The sequence below is a fragment of the Pezoporus flaviventris genome, unplaced genomic scaffold (assembly GCF_033815535.1).
Source record: "Pezoporus flaviventris isolate CSIRO_AGI_PZ_B2104156 unplaced genomic scaffold, CSIRO_AGI_Pfla_v1 ptg000007l, whole genome shotgun sequence".
NCBI lineage: Eukaryota > Metazoa > Chordata > Aves > Psittaciformes > Psittacidae > Pezoporus > Pezoporus flaviventris.
In genome coordinates this window covers 47,623,891-47,644,596 of record NW_026892555.1, presented here as the reverse complement: position 1 = coordinate 47,644,596, position 20,706 = coordinate 47,623,891, and the positions used below count along the sequence as shown (strand labels likewise).

The window sequence follows — 20,706 nt, the reverse complement described above, 5'->3', positions numbered from 1 at the left end:
AAAATAGTGACACAATATTTGACAACTTAAATGTATTTAAAGAGATTATTTACTTTTGATATGAGCTTTGGCACTCTGTAGTACGGTAATGACAAATAAGGGCCTTTCACTTGTGACTATAATTACAACCTTCCAAATGTGAGGAGATGATTTTGAAAAAGACAGAAAGTAGCACATAAGAAACAATTATTGTCCCAAGCATGAGATGGTTGGTTTACAGTATTTATTTCTCTTGGTGTTCTTCCCTGTGGCTTGTTAGGAAAATATTTTTCTTATTGTCTTGAAAAGGTGTTTAGTGAAAACTAGAATCTGTTTTAAGTTAATCACACAGTAATTATAAGGTGAAGAATTACAGCATTTGTCTTGCTTCTGTCAAAGGATTAGTAAGATTTCTGTGGTAGTCTAAGGAAAGAGATTAAAAAGCAGTTTATTCAAATGATTTCCTGGTTTGTGTTGATCATGTGTACTGCATCCTGAAATGACATTCTCCTAGGTGGCTGGTAGAACTTGTTAGCCTCTCACAGTTTTCTTTTTAAGGGCTTAGGTCATGCTTTCCCCTCCTTGACATTTTGTGTTGAGTTGCAGCTTGAAGTTAAATAGTTCTTATTTTGCGTTCAGAAGGTAATCTTTAAAGGTCTCCTGAGAAAGGTACTGTGCTGAAATAATCTTCGAAAATAGAGCTCTAGCAAAAGCGATATTGCTGTAGCATTCACACTTTACACTCAAGAATGAATGAATGAGAATGGGAAGTCAATTTCAGTTGAAGCTTTGAAAACTCTAAAAACTTGTTTAAATATAAATTCCATAGTAAAGGCGAAGAGGAGAGAGGAAACATTATGCAGGAGCAGGGATATGCTACTGTCAAGGCAGATTGTGCATTTAGCAGGAACTAAAGGAAACTGACTGGTGGGAGGTACTGATATTTGTCCTTTCCAGTAAGCAGTTATTCATGACTTGGAGCATATACTTTGCTGGAAGAGAGAAAGGAAGGAAGAGAACTGGTATTTGAGATGCCTAGGTCAGTTGTAAATGGGATTTGTGTGGACATTTGTCTTGACTTCCTAAAATTGAAAGGTTTTTCTAGCTGAAGCTGACGTTATAAAATCAAGATGATAAAGCTGCTAAAATTATAACAGTAGAAGCACGTGTTGAGTCACGCACTTTGCGTCAGTGCCTTTCTTCTTTTCGGCTGTTGCCACTCTTGGCCTCCTGGGAGTGCTGTTGACACAGCATTTGATTAACAGTTGCTTGAGACCTCTGGTTTATGTCTTAATAATTATTTATTTTTTCCTGCTTAACAGAGTGGAACAATGTCAAAGCTATCAAAATTTGAAATTGAGTTACCTGCAGCACCCAAGTCATCCAAGCTCAGCCTTTCTGAAAGAGATATTGCTATGGCTACAATGTATGTATCTAATTAAGCCTTCCTTGGAAAAGCATGACAGTTCAGGGGATGCTGAGAGAAGATAAGAATATTAACTTGGTTGCATCTGTTTCTTGTTCTAGCAGTACTACTGCATTAAAGGGCTTCAGTTACTGCCATGAACAAAGCCTCTAAACAGTATCCTAGAGCTGGTTTACATTAAATTGTTCTTGATTTGTACAGAAACTTTGAAAATGTTTATTTCTTTAACTGGTGTGTTGATAGAGTTGGTCACAGATGCCCAACTTGCATGAGTCTAGGCTGTGCCATGTGACTTATCAAGTGCTGGTTTAGTCCTGATTAATAGATTACCTGAGTTGGGTAATCTCACATCTTTTAGGATAAAATGTATGGCTCTAGTAGACTGGTTAGAGCTCTTATTTGAAAATAATGCTGTAATCCGATTGTCTTGTTAGATACGGACAGCTTTATGTTCTCTATTTGAGGCATCACTCAAGGACTTCCAATAGTACAGGAGCAGAAGTAGTCCTCTATCACTTACCCAGGTAAGAACAGAATGAAGAACACTCATGGTGATTCACATATAAGAGACATATTGTTTTCCAGTTTAAACAGGCTTACTGACCAGCTCTCATACTTGTTTGTTTCCATAGAGAGGGCTCCTGTAAGAAGACACACATTTTAAAGCTGAACAGAACTGGGAAGTTTGCACTTAATGTTGTGGATAATTTGGTGGTAGTCCATCATCAGGATACTGAGGTCTGATTTATTTATATTATGGTCATAGAATCACAGAATAGTTACGAGTTGGAAAAGACCTTAAGATCATCAACTTCCAACCCCACTGCCATGGGGTTGCCATGTTGTGCCTTAACTGTTGAAAGTCATGGGCAGACTTTAATAACAGTGCCTGTTAGCCCTAGAAATGCTTTTGCATGTGCTTAGCTTTGTGAAAAGCCAGAGTATTTGCAGGAACAAACCCATAAGGGTAGAAGAGATTCAAAGTTATCCATTTAGCTTGCTGGGCTAACATTTAATCAGGGCTGTTGTTAATTCCTGGAGTTTATACTTTCTTTTTAATTCCTGTTAGTTTCCTGTGATACTCTCATGCTGTACTGTGTAGGCTTTTAAGGCAGCATATGAAGAAGTAGAGTTAAATTGGATACTAAATTATGAAACCTGGGAACTTCCCATATTGGAAACATTTGAATGTTGTATGACACAAACATATGCTCCTTGAGTTTGAAGGCCCAGATCTGCAAAAACTTACATGGACTCAAGTGACCTTATGCATATGGTAGTGTGGATAGAACTTGTTTGTCTGTAGTCTCAGGAGCAAGGCTTGATCGGTGGTGAAGCTAGAGTAGTAATTTGCTGTTAACCTGTGGAAGGGCTTTGGCTTCTTGTCCCTGTTCCTGAAGCTGGCCAAGAGAAGATAATACATCTTATCTCATTAGGATGGTTAGTTGATATTTCATCTATAATTCACGTTAATTCTATACATTTAACCTAGAGTGCTTTTTCTCCAGCATTGTGGTTGAGCTATGACTATATAAACATAGAAAACAGAACCAGGGTAGGTTTATATTTTACCCTACATCTACAAATAAGGTAGATGGTAGTAGTGGAAGTCATGTTTCATTAGCACTGACAGTAAAGCTAATTTTCACTGTGCAAGGCTAAGAATGTGGTACATACTGGGTGGAAGTGTTAGTGACCCGAGTTGAACAAGACGGAACGGTAGATGTATGAGGATATCCTAGGAAGATGCAGAATTTTCCTGTTTCTAGTGTCCATAACTAAGCAGGGAATTCAAAAGGAATCTCTTGCAAGGGGATGTACAAGACAGACAGAAGGACATATACTAGGGCCTGTAGTGACAGTGTAAGGGGGAATGATTTCAAACTGAAGGGTAGATTCAGACTGGATACAAGCAAAAATTTTTTGACAGTGAGGGCAATAACACTCTGGAACAGGTTCTTCAGGGAAATTGTGGAAGCCCCATCCCCAGAAGTGTTGCTTTGAGCAATGTGGTCTCATGGAATGTGTCCCTGCCACAGCACATCTCTTCCAACCTAAACCATTCTCTAACGGAGAAGATAAGATGAAAATATGAAAAATCGGCCTGAGTGCACCTAAATGGGGAGTAATTCACAGTTGTGAATACTAATCTTTTCTTCTCAATTGCAGACTTCAGTTATATTTGACATCAAGCTAAAAGGAGAATTTGATGGGTCTACTACTATCCATCAATTTGTACTTCCGCCTCGATCAATACAACCCTATCAAATACCTGTAGCAGGTATTACTCATATTACTATATAATAAGTATCTAACACTGTTATCAAGATTATCTAAATGTAACAGCTGGCACACTGGTGTTTCAGCTTTAGGGTGTTGGTTATTAATATTTCTATGATGCATATTTAGGAGAGGGTGAGAGAGGAAATAAGAAGGAATTGAGTGTAAACCTGTGTTCCAAGCTTATGCCTACTACAGAAAAGTAGTCAACGTTAAGACTTCAACACTTAGATTCTTCTTTGATTACCTTTCTGTTCTCCTGTCCTAGAAGTGTAGCAGATAATTACCATCAAGCTGGAAGTAGCTAGAAATAGTCTGAGCATAGTTCCACTAGCACAGGGCAAAGTAGGATAGTTCTCTTTATATAAGAGAAAGATGCTTTTAAATTGCTTCTAGAGGATCAACTGCACTTTAAATATCTGAGTTTAAGTCACTTATAGCAAGTATGACTGACAAATCTGCAGGTGGAGGTTTGTATTAAACAAAGTTTAGGATGAGACCAGTCTTCCTTTTTACAATTCTTACATAAATACAGCAGGTGACATCTATGTATGTGGAATTACAGTACTAGAGATAAGATACTTGTGCATACATGGTGTCACTTGTCTGTTTTGAAGAATTTGTTTCCCTTCTCAGCATCAGACTTTGTAGATGATCTGGCTAACATGAATGGGAGTATCATTTTTTGTCTGTGTGCTGTAGGACTGCTAGAGGTGTGTGCTTTTCAGTGTAAGATTATAGTTTGTATTTTGTTAGCACAGGAGAGCTGTCAGAGAACTACTGGTTTTTCACCTGATGTTATTTTTTACTGCAGGTCCAGCCTCTGTGACTAGTCAGTCTCCTGTTCCATGTAAACTCTGTATCCTTTAACTACTCTACAACTGTAAGCGGCTTTCTGAAGCCTTATTCTATGTACGATTACCCATTAAGTCCAGCTTTAGCTGATTATACTTCAAGACAAAGTATGCTTTGTAAGAGACTAATGTTTTCATGGAACTATTAATTATGGAAATCTAGTATACTACTATACTTGCTCATTTGAGATACTTGCATTACTTTACTGATAGGTACACTATGAAATTGTAGATATAATTCCAAGAATAGGGTTCAAGACTTCCAAGATAAGATGACAGTAAATGGAAGTACGTTAATGTGAATAGTAGCAACAGTGTAGAATCAAATGTTAACTATTGATGTTAGAACTTTAACATTCAGATTCTTCCTCTTGGATTGTCTTTCAACCTGATATTATCATCAGTGCAAGTGAAGGTAAGCAGTGAGCTGTCTCACTCTGCTGTACTCAGTGTCAAAGGGTGGCTGGTTTATGCCTTCAGTACACAAAGCAGCTTAGAACAACTAAGCACATGTACCTAGTAAGGTGAGTACTCTCAGTAGTAATAACTGAGATAACCACATTTCTACAACTTCTCAGGGGTAATGCTGCTCTAAAACAAACTTGGGAAGGTAAATAAGTTATAATCCAGATGTGTTCTCATTTAAAGACTGAAAAGTTGGATGTCTGGGCTATACTATACAAGACAATTAACTTTTTGTTTTATTCCTTCAAATCAAGGTTACCTCTGGAGTCTTCAAGTGAAACTTGAACCCATAGTTAACCTCTTGCTAGATAAAGGAAAACTAATGGATTTCCTTCTCCAAAGGAAAGAATGCAAAATGGTTATCCTATCTGTGTGCTCTCAAAGTAAGTTCAAGTGCTTTGTCTGTATCTTGAAAATACAGTTCTGCTTGTTCATAAATACTGACACAAGTTAGCTGGGCTAACAAGTTCTTAAATATGAGATCACCTCTGAAGCTGGTCCTGGAAGATGGCATTTGCCTAGACTGCAGTTAGTAGGTTAGTTAAAGTAACAGCATGGAAGAATTCAACCCACTCCCCAGTTAGTTAAAAATCTAACATGTCTGAAAGTGCTTTTTAAGTTCAGAATCAAGCTTAGAGCAGAGATAACCTTTTGAAAATGGCAACATTAAAGCCCCTGGTTATTTCTCCTCATAGTTCTCTTTTTCTTTTTATCTTTCCAGTGCTCAGTGAGCCAGAAAGGGGATCACTGTCTGTGATTGCAACTGTTTTTGACAAACTGAATCATGAATATAAGAAGTACTTGGAGGCTGAGCAAAGCTATACTATGGTAAACCATGTTAGCTACAGCAGCTTACAAAGATAGGACAATGCTATTTGCATTTCAGATTGCATCATGGTAAAGGCATGCTCTTTTCAACTTAGGAAATTCAGGTCTACCCTAAGGTCCTGGCTGCCCCAGGCTTAATAGAGAAGGTCTACCGTGCAAGGTGCCCCCACTTATCAGTCCCTCGTGGCAGGTGATGCACGCTGATCTCCAGCATGACAAGTAACACACCCCAGTGTTTGAAAGCAGAAGAGGGTAGAAGCTTAAAAAGCAGCTTGGAATATGTAACTTCTGAAGTAGTTTTCAAACCAGTGATTTCATGGCACATTTTAACATTGCTCAACAGGTGCAGCCCTGATGCTTATGTTAAAACACCAAGTTCAAGCACTAACTCACATAGCACAGCCACATACTGAAAATCCTTTTAAAAGCCCAGGGCATGTGTTACAGTAAGTTTGATTCATCTCTTTGCTTTGAGGCAAACTATAACAGCTAAGTTTACACTACTTTTAAAAGCAGCTTTAAACTAAATACAGAAGCCCATACTGAACAGAATGCATTCTGTATAATGTGACCACAGATGTAAACTTGCTCAGTAACAAAACATGTTTATAGTTATATTCCCAGTGGAGAATGATCTCTGTACAGATAAGACTGACTAAAACTGTGCAACACTAGTCTTCTTTTAAAAGGGCTTTCTTCTTGCAGGTGGTAGAGGCAGGTCTGAGTAGAAGTAATCCACTCCTGAAACGTCCAGTTCGCACTCAAGCAGTTATTGACCAGTCTGACATGTACACACATGTTTTATCTGTATTTACAGAGAAGAAGGTAAGTGTTAGCCTGCAGAAGGCTTTATTGTCAGGATTAGGTATTTTGATGCCCATCCTTATGGGGAGTCATTAAAGGGGGAAGCTATGCAAGTTCCACCTAACACTTACTTTCTTGTTCAGGAAGAACCTCATAAGTTCACTATAGCAGTCCTGATGGAATACATTCGCTCTCTTAACCAGTTCCAGATTGCAGTTCAGGTAAAGTACTTACACATGCCATGTGTATCACCTTACTTCATGAAATGACATGGGGTTTCTAACCAATCCTGGTCATATGTCCAAGTCCTGAAGACTGCTACCTTCTAGACAGTAAAAACTGGTATTGAAATATACCTTTGATGGTGGTCTTCCTGCATTTACAGCATTACTTGTACGAGCTGGTCATCAAAACCCTTGTTCAACACAACTTGTTCTACATGCTCCATCAGTTTCTGCAATACCATGTGCTCAGTGACTCAAAGCCTTTGGTATGTAAGACAAGTTATTTCAATAAGCTAGTGATAGAGATGGCCAGTCTTCAGAATCTTAAGGTTATTTCTGCTTTTGGCCTAGGCTTGTCTGTTACTGTCCCTGGAAAGCATTTACCCTCCTGCACACCAGCTCTCTCTGGACATGTTAAAAGTAAGCATTTTAAGACTATAGTAACTCCATGTCACATGTGGGTTAACTTATCAAACAACTTACCTGACCAAGCTTGAAGTGACTAGCTAGCATCTCAGTCACATGTTAGAAGCATAGTCTTACAGCTATGATTGACTTCACAGAGACTTTCCACAGCAAATGATGAAATAGTGGAAGTTCTGTTGTCCAAACACCAAGTTTTGGCTGCCTTGAGATTCATCAGGGGCATTGGAGGACATGACAGCATTTCAGCCCGCAAATTCCTTGATGCAGCAAAACAAGCAGAAGATGACATGCTTTTCTACACTATATTCCGATTCTTTGAGCAAAGAAATCAGCGGTTACGAGGAAACCCTAGTTTTACACCAGGTAAGCAATAAGCAATCAGATACTCAATTGTGCAAGTAGAATTAAGACTAGTTTCACTTCCAGTCAAGTATGAATTACAAGATAAAATTTGTGGTACTTTTTAGCCTGTATTTTAGATGCCTTCAAGCATAGTTCCAAAGTTAACTTGTCATATCCCATTCTGTACTGTACCCAGGAGTAAAGAGACTGAGCCAAACAGGAATTTGCAGATTAAGCTAACCTGTTTGGCCTGCAGTTGCTTGCACTTCTATGCTTAGCTGAGTCATTATCGCTGATTAGCGCTTTCTCCTGAAGCCAGAAGCTGGGTCAAGAAACCTTAGAGTTCAGTTGTTCGTTTTTACAGATGACAAAAATTCAAGGCTTGTTTTGTACTACAGTTCTTCTTACTTCAAAAACCAAGTTACACTGGCTTGCACCAGCAACACAGTATCACCAGAGAGCCTGTAGGTGCAGAATCCCACTCCAAGATCTTGTATCTTGGCAGTAAAGAACTTGTGGATATGAATCTGCTTGTTAAATACTGGAATTAGATCAAACAACTGCTTTAGCACAAGATTCCTTGTCACAGAACAGGAGGTAGCTCAGTATTCTACTGCTTTAAAATTATTAAACTCCTTTACTTAAAGGCTAAAATACTTTATGTAATTTGAGGCTCCTACATGCAGCATACCTGCCTCCCTGTTAGTCCTTATGAACTAAGGTAAAACTACAGTCTTGTTTCCAAGTTTTAAAGTTAATGTCTGTCTCCCCTCCTCTCCTTAGGTGAGCACTGTGAAGAACATGTCACCTTCTTCAAACAAGTTTTTGGAGAACAAGCTCTCATGAAGCCCACAACATTCTGAAAGACTCTTCCACTGAAATGTATAAACTTAATTTATTGCGTTTAAGTAGATTTTTGAACTACAAAATTGCTATTTTATAATAAAGTATATACAAGACATTTTGGCAAATAGTACTAAAAATATTACAACTTGTGATGGCTTCCCCCTAAAAATAGAGACAAAAATTGCATTGACCTGCATTTAAAATCAGTGTCAGTGGTTTAGCAGTCCATTCTCCTACACATCACCTCCATTTCATTGACAAAATAAGCTATTCAAATCTCAATACAGGTGGTTCAGGTTTCTAGAGGAAAAAGGCGCAACCTCTTGACAACAGAAGTGTTTTAGTAATCTTAACACATCTAGTTTTAGTAATACTGTTACATGAGCCACACGTAGCATTTCCTGAGTTTAAAGCTATGCCCAAAGCTGCAGCTGATCTTTTAGTTGAATCTGTGCAGGAGTCAAGTCAGTGGTGGTTACAGTGTGATAGTCATAGAACATTGCTGCGCTTCAGTTCTTAAGAAGAGCTGGGCCTAAGCCACAGTTCATGTAGTCCACTGAACACCGTTTAAAAAACTAGAAGTAGAGGAGTCGCTCCCGTTCTGTACCTCTGTTCCTCTCTTGTGCAGCACTAGTTTTAGCTTTATTTACTGATGGGCCTGAGAGAGAGAGAAAACAGAGTTAATTCCCAAGTCTCAGCATTGCAGCTGATCAAGAAGCACAGGTGAGCTAACTGTCTAGGTCTAGCTTAACAAGGAGGAATATACTACTGCTCAGCTGTTAATAGCTGGCAACAGCAGCAAGTGCAGTAGGTGAATCTTCAGTCTTAACCCCCTTAGTAAGGCTGAATTAGTCTACTTTGAAGAGCCGCACTGTACATGTGAATTCCCAAATTCAGGAGGACAAGTATTTGGACCATCCAGCATCCCACAGCAGGTTTGTTGCTCCCCCTACCATCGTGTCCCCAGGCTGAGACACAAATAAATTGTGCTACTGTCTGCTGGGCCACATGGGCCTAGAAGCCATCTCCATGAAAATCAGCACAGGACAAGACTGCATTTGCTTCACCTAAGCATGCCTGAACAGCAAGCCTGCACTGCTCTCCAAAGCAAGCCTACTTGGACAAGTGAGGCACATTCAAGTTCTGCTTTTGTATCTTCACAAACCTTTCCATTTCATGGGGAAGAAAAACGTGCAGAGGCAGCTAGCTGTTTCTGTTTGAAGCATGTTTTGGAGCCAACTGTCACATCTTACCTATGTAACTAAGCAGAACTGGAAGAAATATTAGTCCATGTGTTGCTCCCAGCAGAACCATAGCTAAATACATCTTGAAGTAGAATATCTTGAAGATCTGAGATTTGGAAAAAGCCAGTACTACAATTCCTCCAAATTTGGTCAGTGTGATACCACTGAAAACCTGTTAATTAAAAAAAAAGTATTAAAGTGCTAAGTAGGGCTCTTTATAATCCATTTGCTTAAGGCATTTAACATTTGCTAAAATACTTTATGTAATTTGAGGCTCCTACATGCAGCATACCTGCCTCCCTGTTAGTCCTCAGAACCAAATCCAAAACTTAACTCAAGAGAAAAGGTCCAGTTCTTGGTCCCACTAGAAACTGACACCACAGGACAGGCTCAGTATGGTTAAAAACCCAGTATCTCCACAGCCACCTAGTTTATTTTTTTACTTTGGGCAGATACAGATGAAAACTATCACTTGAAATAACTCACATTTACATGAAGGCCCAGTGCATGCATTACCAGAGCAGTATTCCAGCCCCAACCATGTAACTTAGACTGATATGATAGTATGGCCTAAATAATGAGCCCTGCTTGCATTCTGAAAGCTCCAGTTGCATCCCATATTCAGAACAATCTTTCCTAGTCACCTCCAAGTATCTGGAAGAGGGAAGCACTTAATCCTAATGGGGCAATTCAAGGTTAACCCAACCTACTAGTTCAGCTAAAACTTTTAGCTGAGGTAGTAGTAACAGACTAAAAATGTGAGTCTTCATCACCCCTGTTAACAGTAGAAGCCTAAGAAGAGTTTTAAGCATTCCAAAAGGAAAAGGCAAAGGCCATCCTTATGACTTGATATTGGCATAGTTTGTGACTTGGTTACCCCTTTCCCCCCCATACAGTAGATACTTACTGAGCTGCCCATGTGAGACAGAGCTTCTTCTGCACGCTCTACTCTACTGCCCTTAGTACTAATAGTGAATGCTCTTGTTACATGGCTGCAGAATTCCACAGCAATACCACAACTCTAGGGAGTGAAAAGAAACACATATGAAAACATCATTTCAGATGAGCATTTTGATGGTAATGTCTCAGAACTCTATAGACAGGCTAGAAAAGTTCTGGCAGCTGTGACCAGCTCCCAGGATTAATGTCTTTGGACACTACAAGCTCAGCATTACTTGCTTTCTAGGGGCTGTTCCAAATATTGTACAGCATTTTACCACCAGGTATTACTAATGGACAATCAATCTGATTAAACAGGAATCAGAACATAAGATAGTTTTGGAGAACAAAAGTATCTTAATACTGTAGAAAGCTGGCTTCAACAAGGTGTGCACAGTGAACACTGAACTCAGTTTACAGATACTACCTGCAATAACATTGCTTTAGAACAACACTGAGTATTCATGCTGATTTGATGCTATAGAAGTTCAACTGATTAGTCATTTAACAATACTGAACTGCTGGTAAATCTTAGATTTATCTGGCAGGTGGACTTGTGTGAACATATGTCTAGTTGTAACATGAGGCAACCATTTACTCCCATAACTTCCTCAGATTTGCCACAAATCCCTGGAAAACAAGGTAAGCAGAACTCCAGCACTCAGCTATTAGTTACTAAGTTCTGGAATGTTTCACCAAAGCAGTCTCTGCCCAAGTGGTTTCTCCATTTATATAGGAACAATATTGGTGCTAGCACATCATAGATCTACTCTGGAGAACATAAACACAGCAGAAGCCCTAACACTAAGCTATATATCCTTACCATAGGCATGAACAGCTTCTCTTGATATATATGCTACTATATGCCTATATAGTAGCAATACAACTTGCTACAGAACAGACTAGACCACCACCAGCTGCAGTACAACTGACAGTTCAGTGGCCTTATATGCTCAGTACTAAGACTAGTTGTTAGAATGAACCTGTTTTCTAGGCCATCTAGATATATTAAGATAGTTCCACTACTGTTCAAATGCCTGTCAAAATTTAGTAGAAAAAAATATATATATATTCATGATACTGAGCAGTAAGACACAGAATTAAGATTTGGCAACAGAAGCAGAGAGATGTCTTGCTAACTTACCATGACAAGGTTTACTAATGAAACTGCATTCAAGCTGATGCCCCAGAGCCACATCACCCCAAACATGTTGATGATGATCATAGCAATAGTTATTGAAACTACAACAGCAGCCCATACTTCAAAACCAAGCAGCACAGTTGTCACCAAAAATATCGATCCCAAGGAGATGCAGAGGTTAAAGATGGCATCGTGCACAATTGTCAAGTACTGTTCATAGAAGACATAAAACACACTGTAGAAAGAAGAGAATGTGTAGTTAGCCACCTTCCTTGTTACATGCTAATATTAGATTAGCTTCTGTACTACAGATAAAGTACTTCCCTCCTAACAGGGGTCACCAACAGAAACTGGCTTTCTAGCATCAGTGGAATAACTCCTGTGGAAATGCTGGCTGTTACATGACAGCTCCTCACTAACACTTCAAATAAAGGCTGTATCTGGAAGTCAGAGTAATTCCCACAGTCCAGATCTCCAGCTCCAGTAGCTGCCAGAAGGCAGCTCCTCAGATCAACTGAAGTGTCTGGAGAAACAACTGCAGAGAGTCTGAACAGATTCATTGCACAGTGAGGCCACAAGGATCGATAGGATTCTTTGGTTCAAAGAGATCAGCTGTACAGATACCCATTCCAACTCAATTTCATTGTGGTACTCTTCCACAGTCTTTAGTATGTTAATCATACAAGTGTTAGATAAGCTATACTTGGCAACACTGCTGCCTTTGCTTTAAGTTTGAATAACTGAAGTTTGAAGTCAATACATGCACAGTACAGCTTGCAACTACCCAGATCAACAGATCTGCTCAAGTTGGAACTACTCAACCCTACTACAAAAGCTAGGAAGAGCCTGAGCTGAAGCCAGAGCTACCTCTGTAGTGACAGACAAGTTAAGTTAGTTATCAACCACAGTTGACAGAGTTAGTGCTATGGGTATAAGTTATATTTTTGTGGTTTTACTATAAATTCCAGAATCTCTGTTATTACCTTCTGTTAAACAAAACTCAAGACTCAAGTCTTTAAGATGTTACTAGCCAGTATCTTTTCCTAGTTGCTCAAGTTGAGTATTTATCGCTAAGGCAAGAAAGATGTAAGCATACCTGTAAGGAAACACCCGGTAGTTCTTCTCTTTGATGCCCAGGGTTTCAGTGATGTTATCTGCTATAACCCGAGCTTTCTTCATAGCATCAATAAAATCAGATGATGTTTTCAGTACAGTATGGTAAGACATAAAGTAAGTGGCTCCAACATCAGATTTGTTGTTTATAAAGTTGACAGCAGAGCTGTATGCAGCATGTCCTCTGCATAAACACAGTAACATTTTAGATGTCAGTATCAGTGACCACCATTCAAATTTACTAGCTTTTATAACTTAAAATCCTGTTTTTAACATTTCCCAAAACTGACAAGCTTCAGAGCACAACACATTTGAAGATTGCACAGGATATATTAGGACAGACTGGCTATACAGTTTCTTTGTATAGGGAAAAGTAGCTCTCCTTTTAACTGATGATGCATTTGTTTTCCCAGTTTTGTTTCAATGCCAAGATGTCAATGTCTGTCTGCCTTTCAGAAGGTCATTAAATACCCAGCCTTGCAGACATACACTTCCACAGCAAGTAGTTACACTTGAAGTTACCCTTCCACAGCAAGTAACTTCAACACACTGGGCTAAGTAAGATACATCAAACATGGCTCTTACCCTTTGCCACACTTAGGGTTAGGGTTGTCCGATAGGAACATTGGCAAAAATGTCATGAAGTCTTTGCCCTCTGGTCTCTGCTTGCCTTCTTGAGTCAGTGGTCGACAGCGAGTGCAGGATGGATCAGTGACTGAAAGAATACAAGGTGCTCAACTACAGGATCAATTATTGATCCTAACACTGATCCTAACTACAGGATCAATTATTGATCCTAACTTCTGACTTGCAATACTCCAGGATACAGTTCCTTAAAAAGCACTTTCACTAATGAAATAACTCATCAGCCCTGAAATTCTGTACAAAGTTTCTAGTCCTTTATTTTTATTTATTACTACTAAGGCAAGGCTTACCAGGGAACTCAGTTACTTTGCACTACCTACATTGGACCCAATGAGAACTTTACCAAACTGAAGGATCTGAACAAAACCAGAGCACTCGGCTTGTGTGCTCTAGTGAAACCAGCAGAAGGATCAAGTTATTTTTTGAACAGTCATTACAATGGCTGTGCAGGTAGGCTGTCTTCAGCCTGCAGCATTCCAGTAGAAAGTTTACATTCATTCAAACAGCAGTTCAAAGACAGGACAGCTCAAGAAGTGCCTGCTCACAGCAAGAAAAGCTATTCACCTGACTCATAATGTTTTGGCTGTGAAACTTTTAAACCAAACTAATCCCCTAGCAACAAGATGGATGCCAATACCTGAAGCATTGCAAAACTGTCCAGTGGTATTGTAGACTCTGCAACAGGATGACTGTGGCTTCACCCAGTCAAAGTAGTCATCAATCCAGGATGATGGGGCATAACCTATCCTTGTGCTAATAAAATAATGCAACATATCCATCATCAGTAATTCTGTGTTTCATTCCAGAACACATCCCTTGACCTCTTCCAAGACTGACTTACACCACATCATCTTATTCTGGTCTAAGCTACTTAACCCTTCATGTACTGCCCTGTTCCAGTTCCCTATTCAAGAGTCAGTCTTGCTCATAAGACCACAGCTAACAAGCAAGAGGAGCTTCTTCCCCACATTCAATTTTCACTTGAATGCCCAGCTTTCCATTCCCCTACCCACTCAGTGCCCCATCCTATTCCAGATATTGTTGCCTCAGTTTTCAAGTGATGCTCCTCCTTCAGTTAGGCTGAAGTGAAACCACTGAGCTGCACTGGAAGCAGTCAGGAAGAGACTTTCTTCAGTTATTAGCTACTGAATTCCAGATACAATTCCTGCTTAGCCTTGCTTGGCTAGACCAGTTCATCCAAGTTTAGAAGCCAATCATGCAAATAATTTTCCAGGAGAGCTTAGCCACACCAAGAGGTTTTCATGAGTTCTTCCTACTATTCCTAGATTCCTTAAAGGATCAAGTTCTTTTTTTAAACCCAAGTACATCAGTATATCCCACCAATTGAGACAGGTTTTATCCTCATGCTAGGAGATTACCACAGCTTCTTCCCTTCCTCCCTCCCAAACCACAGTATAAAGCAAGTACAACAGTGACAGTTGTACAAGCTGGCCTGAACAAAATTAAAGAACACACTAGTCAACTACATCTCTTCAATGTGACTATGCAGAGAAAAGCAAGAGACTTACTAGCTACCAATTTCTGCAGCATTGAAGACTTGCTGGACAAGTGAATCATTATTACATCCCATTCCACCACACACCATGTTCTGCCCTTCCAAAGAGGTGTAGTTGTGCCCTTCTTCTAGGACAAAGTAAACAGGAGGACCTGCATGCAAGTACTTGCTGATGTGGCTGAAGTAATCTATTACATAGGAGTCCTAAAAGGGAAATGCTTGAGTTACTATTACATGATATTGAGGTAGCATAAGATAAAAAGCTTCAAACGAGTCACAAACTGCTGAAGAGCAACATAATCTTAAAACTTACATCTGGCATTGAGAGAGACTGATCCAGTCCAATCTCTACATTGTGCATAACTGCTGTACTGAATGACAGAACACCCACAAACACCGCTATCTGCAAAAAAGCAAATTCATGGAAGCAAGAACTATACAGAAACAATAAGCAGTAGAAGTCATTTATCAAGTTAATAGGAAGAGGCTTTAGTTTCAGTATGCTATCCAGGCTTAGTACAACAGTAGCTACATTTTACTGCCACCCAGAGCTCCCTTTGGAGCCATAAAAGAAAATTTATATTTAGAAGGCAGCAGTGAAAGGTATGCCAAACACTTCATAAACATGCACAGTTATCTCAATCTGAAGCACAGATTCAATGACACTAGAGATTAATGCAGTGCAGGAGCCAACCATGTGCTGACTTTTAACATACACCCAAAGTGATTTCATTGTCAGTAACACAGCTCTTAAATCTGGGCTTTGGTCAGGCCTCTAATTACTAGAAATACTCTTGTAGTTATAAAAGCTTATTCCATTACTAATGCTGAAAGCAAAAACACTAAAAAGTTCATTTGTTTTGTCATGGTGAAGATTTTTCTTCAGTATTTATACCTTAAGGCTCACTACACTTTTGTTCAAGTTTAGATGACTGCTTACTTTAAACAGAATGTACATACTACTATTGGTCTCATCCAATCCTTAAGCAGATATGGAGAATACAGATTTTTGAAGAAGAGAAATAAGATGCTATCAGAATGCTGGACTCCACCCGTTTCTTCACTGCTCTTGATGCAGCACAGAATATCCAGTCTATTCCTCTAAAAAGGGATTAAATGCCAGATTTAGTACAGTGCTGCAGAAGATGCCATCCCTATTACACTGCAGTTACAGGTGCATTTATACTCACCTCTTGACGTCTAATATCCAAGCCCAGGAGACTTACAAAGCAAGTAACTTGAAGAATGAAGTCTATGAGCACAGCCATTCCAGCAAACAGGGAGAATGTGCGAACCGCTGGCATCGTAGACAGTGTCCCTGAAAGCGACCCAGTTTGTTAAAGCAAGTTCCCTTCTCTTAGGGATGTATGAGCATTTTCTAGACATATCTAAGTTAACAGCTAGCATCATGGCAGGACAAAGACCCTTTCTGTTAAGTAATGAGAACAGCTAAGGTGAACCTGGCTACAACTGCTGTCTTTGACCTGTTTGACACCTTTAAGGCTGTGCAAAGAAGTGAGTGGCTTCAAGACATTTCTCAATTCCAAAGTTATTAGTCTTGTGCAGACTGCATAAGTGGGTTGTTAAAGAGCACTGTTACGCAAGGTCTTACTTCAATATTAAGCCACTCAATGCAAGATGAACCAATGGCAAATTACACTCCAGGTAAACAAATACATTATGAAAAAGGCAAATTTATACTTGGAGAGTAACAACGTAAGATATGCCTCTAAAAAATATTGCAAGAGTGAACCTCAAATGCAATCTCTTGTAGGGGCAATTCTTCCAAGCAGCAGCAAGATGACTGAATGCAATATAGGAGTTAGTAATATATCAGATGTCAGGGTGTACTAAGGTCAAATTTAGACTTGTCAATCACTACAGATCAGTAAAAAGCTCCAGCCCAAAGAGCTCAACATTCAGAATTAGATCTTTTTAACCGTGCCAGTCTCTTGAAGTACTACAATGCTTATCCCCAGCAGAGCTCAAACTTGATTATAGCAATGAACAACTAAGCTTAGCTTCCTCTACAAATTCTTGCTTTGTTTTCATATTTTAGTTTTTTATTGATTTTTGCAACACGCAGGTATAAGGCCCTTATCTTCAAGGCTTAAAGAAGTCTTACCAAGAAAGAATGCCACAGTCTCCGAAAAAGACGAGAGAAACATACTGGGTGCCACATCTCCCAAGACTCTGCCAATCTGTTTATCCAGGGTTTCACCCTGAAGGCGCTCATCTCTCTGTTTCAAGACAATTTATTATAATTAGGAATCATGCAATTTAGAAAGTGATTTCATATGGCTTTAAAAAAAGCCTTCAAACACACCAAGTTCTTTTATTGTTTCTGCTGCATTAACACAAGTTAAATAAAAAAGCAGAGATTCTCCAATATAAAAGCAGCATGAACATCCTCTGTTGCCTTGCTTAAAACTTAACTTAGTACTGTATTTTAAGTTCAGTAATTCAGCCAAAACACACTTGCCAGAGGCAGTGCCAGTTGCAGTAGGTTACTGAGCTTGTCAAATTAGAAAGCCGATTACTTGGTGTCAGAAGTCTCTGGTCTGAAGTGTGTAGTTTAGTCCACGAATACTGCTCACAATACACTAAAGTTACAAGTGATCAAAATAGAAGTCAAGTTCTACATCTACCAGAGAAGGATATTAAGGATATTATTCTTTTGTACATCACTAGTACGTGGACCAGAAGTTGAGTAAAGCTTGTTATCAGCCAGCAGTAAGAAAAAGCAGAGATTATGGTGGGAAGGTGTGTTTGCTGAGGCAAAACATACATATGGCTCTCCAACACCACTCCTGGGAGACAGAGCTGTTCAGACTGGACTGAGCACTGGAATGCAGAAGACACTGCTCCAAGTTAACAGCCTTCAAAAGAAGACAGGCATGTTTATAAGAGTGTGTACGAGAATAAATACCTGAAGTGTCTGTACCATGATGAAAATGTTGTCCACCCCAATAGCCAGCACCAAGAAGGGAATTACTTCTATCACAATCAGTGTCAGTGGGATTCCAAAGTAGCTGAAAATGCCTATAGAACATGCCACTGAGCTCAGTACAATCAGGATGCCTGCAATGCCCAGGGATATCTTTGAATCCACCTAAAAAAGTTGTAATGTAAAAGTTGTAATCAGCTAAATCAGCATCATTACACAGGACAGATTCTAGCAACTGTAAACGCCATGTTCTTACTTTAAGTGTACGTACTAGAAAGCTGCTTTTCTGGTTCTTGTGAAGATCCAGAAATTTAAAAAAAAAACAAAACAAAAGCCAAAATAAAACACAAAGAACCTTGAGGGTAAAAGCCATGAAGCTGAAGTTAACTGCACATCAAATGAAAATACCTAAGGCTAAGAAGCATACAAGTATCATCAAGTATGATAAGGGTAATGCTACCCCCAGTTCCTGCCTAAGGCAGTCTCTGCTTTAAGACAATCTTGAGTATGAGCATTCTGCAAAAATATTTAAGTCACTTAAAGCCAAGTAAAGCTAGTCAGCAAGGTTTAGCTTCAGTGTTTACAGCAGTGAGAACTACATACATACCAGCAGTCTTCTGCAGCTCTGGATACGTCCCAAAGCCATAGAGATGTACACAAACATTACAGTATAGCTTATCAACACAATGCCAATATCACTGTTGCTTTCACGATTGATTTCATCTTCAATACTCCGTTCAGCAGAAAATGATATGGTTAAATTTGGGTTATCATAGTTCTTCAGAAAGTTAATAAACCTAAAGAAAAAAAGTTAGTCATACTTTAAAGACTAAAACATCTTATACTAGAAATACAAGTTGGCTGAAGGCAAATTTAAATCATCTGTGTGGTACAAGACTGCACTGTGGCCAGACAGTACTTTGAAAGACCTTCCTCATTTTTAAGAGGGGTGCTGGCTACGCATCTCTAGAACTCTACTCCAAGCACCACAAATACACTATGTTGAAATATTTTCCATGTTCTCTCCAGAGTTTGAGGACAATCACACATCTTGCATAAGCTATTTCAAAGTATAAGTGCAACGTTCCTCAGAGTTAGACCTGGAAATACACAGATTGCTTACAGTACTTAAGGGCTAATAGCTTTATTTCAGTTCCCCTAACTGAAGGGAGGGGTGCTTGTGACACAAGTAGATGCTGGTTGTACTAGCATGTACTTAGACTTCCTAGTACAGTAGTTTATCTAGTTTTCCTAGTACAGTAGTTTAACAGAGCAGTTGGCCTGTGCAAGCTAACATCAGCTATTCAAGATAGTGAAGGGGAGGAAAGACTCATCTGGAAGATGTTTCTTTTAAAAACTGGAGTTCAAGAATTACAGGATAATCCAGACCTCTCCATTGGTAGTTAACACTCCAGCCGACCAAAGAGAATACCTGTGTGACTCCAGCCAAAGTACATCAAACCCTCTCTGAAGGTCCTTACCCACGAATACTACTGTACTAGATGGCTGCTAACAAGATCAGATCCTACCTCCTCAAACCAAGTGAAGTATGTCACATTAAATGAAAGTTTTATAACCAGCACAGTTTGTCCTTAACTGGTTCTGTTGTCTCTCACAACACTTGTGTAGTTACACAGAGAAGCAGTACAGTACAGGTGTTTTTCACATTTCTACAGTTGGAGCTACTCTAAGGAATGTCTGCATTCCAGAATATAGGAATGTCTACTTACTCTTTTTCCCATGCCAAGGCTTTCATTAGCTTTCTTGAGTCATTGTAGTAGTTATTGACAGGAAAAGTAATAACAAGAGCAGTAGCATTATTATAATTATCATCTAGAGTAGGGAAAAAAAAAAGGCACTATAAAGTGGAGCTCACATTTCAGAATAGGCTGGTACAGTTAAGTTTAAAATTAGTATTGTTCAAAGCAATCCTGTACAGTTAAGTTTAAAATTACTGTTGTTCAAAGCAATCCCATCCCTACAACTCCCATTTAAAACAAACAACACCAAGTTCTCAAACACTACTGAAATGACAACAGAAGCAGAGAAGCATTCCAGGTTGTATTTGAAAGTAACTATACATTATTGACAATGTTCATGGCACCCCAACATTAAATTGTTGCATGATTAGACAAGGGGCTACTATATAACTAGTGTTTATGACTTTCCATCTAGGAAACAGGATGTGGTTTCCTAAACACTGTGCCTCTTGTATACTTAGATATTATTCAAAGCAAGTACAAAACCCCTACAGTTTCATCAAGAAGTGCATGCCTTCAGAGGCTGTTTTAGTATATTTGTTTGGCTTATCAAATTATGTTTAATTGGATAAACTGCCTGAACAAAATTCTAGCTTCAGAATAATTATGGGAGGATTCCTTTAGCAAACACCTCAATTTATTCTTAAGTGCTTTGTCAGAGCAGTGACAAAAGTTTAACTTAAAAAACAAAATACATGCACGTCCCACTATGTCAACCTCAGATACTTCATGTCTTATATCTAGTCTCCAGAAACCAGAGATCCTTTAGCAGGCCCAAAGCAGGCTGAACATTTGTATACTTGTCAACAAGACAAGTATGTTCCAGCAACAGCCTGTTTACATTTTGTATTTCCAGAGTAGTCTGCCTACAATCTCAGAATGGATCTACTGGAAAACTAAATACCCTTACTTACTGAAAGTTTAACA

The 20,706-nt window shown here is 39.1% G+C and overlaps 2 protein-coding genes across 5 annotated transcripts in view; one reads left to right on the top strand and one right to left on the bottom strand.

The window, feature by feature from the left end:
* RMC1 (regulator of MON1-CCZ1) overlaps nucleotides 1-8,589 on the top strand; it is a 16,111-nt gene extending 7,522 nt beyond the window's left edge. For 3 of the 4 annotated variants that reach the window (XM_061448645.1, XM_061448647.1, XM_061448646.1), the window contains 14 exons: nucleotides 1,302-1,405; nucleotides 1,840-1,929; nucleotides 2,038-2,143; nucleotides 3,575-3,686; nucleotides 4,500-4,544; nucleotides 4,901-4,954; nucleotides 5,259-5,387; nucleotides 5,726-5,832; nucleotides 6,538-6,657; nucleotides 6,780-6,857; nucleotides 7,022-7,126; nucleotides 7,212-7,280; nucleotides 7,424-7,649; nucleotides 8,412-8,589. In XM_061448645.1, the coding sequence (XP_061304629.1) occupies nucleotides 1,302-1,405; nucleotides 1,840-1,929; nucleotides 2,038-2,143; nucleotides 3,575-3,686; nucleotides 4,500-4,544; nucleotides 4,901-4,954; nucleotides 5,259-5,387; nucleotides 5,726-5,832; nucleotides 6,538-6,657; nucleotides 6,780-6,857; nucleotides 7,022-7,126; nucleotides 7,212-7,280; nucleotides 7,424-7,649; nucleotides 8,412-8,491 (1,425 nt within the window). In that variant the 3' untranslated portion in view covers nucleotides 8,492-8,589. The remainder of the gene's footprint in view (nucleotides 1-1,301; nucleotides 1,406-1,839; nucleotides 1,930-2,037; nucleotides 2,144-3,574; nucleotides 3,687-4,499; nucleotides 4,545-4,900; nucleotides 4,955-5,258; nucleotides 5,388-5,725; nucleotides 5,833-6,537; nucleotides 6,658-6,779; nucleotides 6,858-7,021; nucleotides 7,127-7,211; nucleotides 7,281-7,423; nucleotides 7,650-8,411) is intronic. The other variant, XM_061448648.1, reaches the window with a different exon arrangement.
* The window catches only part of NPC1 (NPC intracellular cholesterol transporter 1), a 27,372-nt gene continuing 15,170 nt past the window's right edge, over nucleotides 8,505-20,706 (bottom strand). Inside the window, exons 11-25 of the mRNA XM_061448644.1 lie at nucleotides 19,750-19,852; nucleotides 18,627-18,816; nucleotides 18,002-18,184; nucleotides 17,198-17,312; nucleotides 16,263-16,390; nucleotides 16,033-16,173; nucleotides 15,386-15,475; nucleotides 15,086-15,276; nucleotides 14,194-14,309; nucleotides 13,497-13,626; nucleotides 12,895-13,095; nucleotides 11,802-12,033; nucleotides 10,626-10,739; nucleotides 9,728-9,890; nucleotides 8,505-9,132 (exon numbers count right to left, since the gene is read on the bottom strand). Coding sequence (XP_061304628.1) covers nucleotides 9,050-9,132; nucleotides 9,728-9,890; nucleotides 10,626-10,739; nucleotides 11,802-12,033; nucleotides 12,895-13,095; nucleotides 13,497-13,626; nucleotides 14,194-14,309; nucleotides 15,086-15,276; nucleotides 15,386-15,475; nucleotides 16,033-16,173; nucleotides 16,263-16,390; nucleotides 17,198-17,312; nucleotides 18,002-18,184; nucleotides 18,627-18,816; nucleotides 19,750-19,852 — 2,180 coding nt within the window. The 3' untranslated portion in view covers nucleotides 8,505-9,049. The remainder of the gene's footprint in view (nucleotides 9,133-9,727; nucleotides 9,891-10,625; nucleotides 10,740-11,801; nucleotides 12,034-12,894; nucleotides 13,096-13,496; nucleotides 13,627-14,193; nucleotides 14,310-15,085; nucleotides 15,277-15,385; nucleotides 15,476-16,032; nucleotides 16,174-16,262; nucleotides 16,391-17,197; nucleotides 17,313-18,001; nucleotides 18,185-18,626; nucleotides 18,817-19,749; nucleotides 19,853-20,706) is intronic.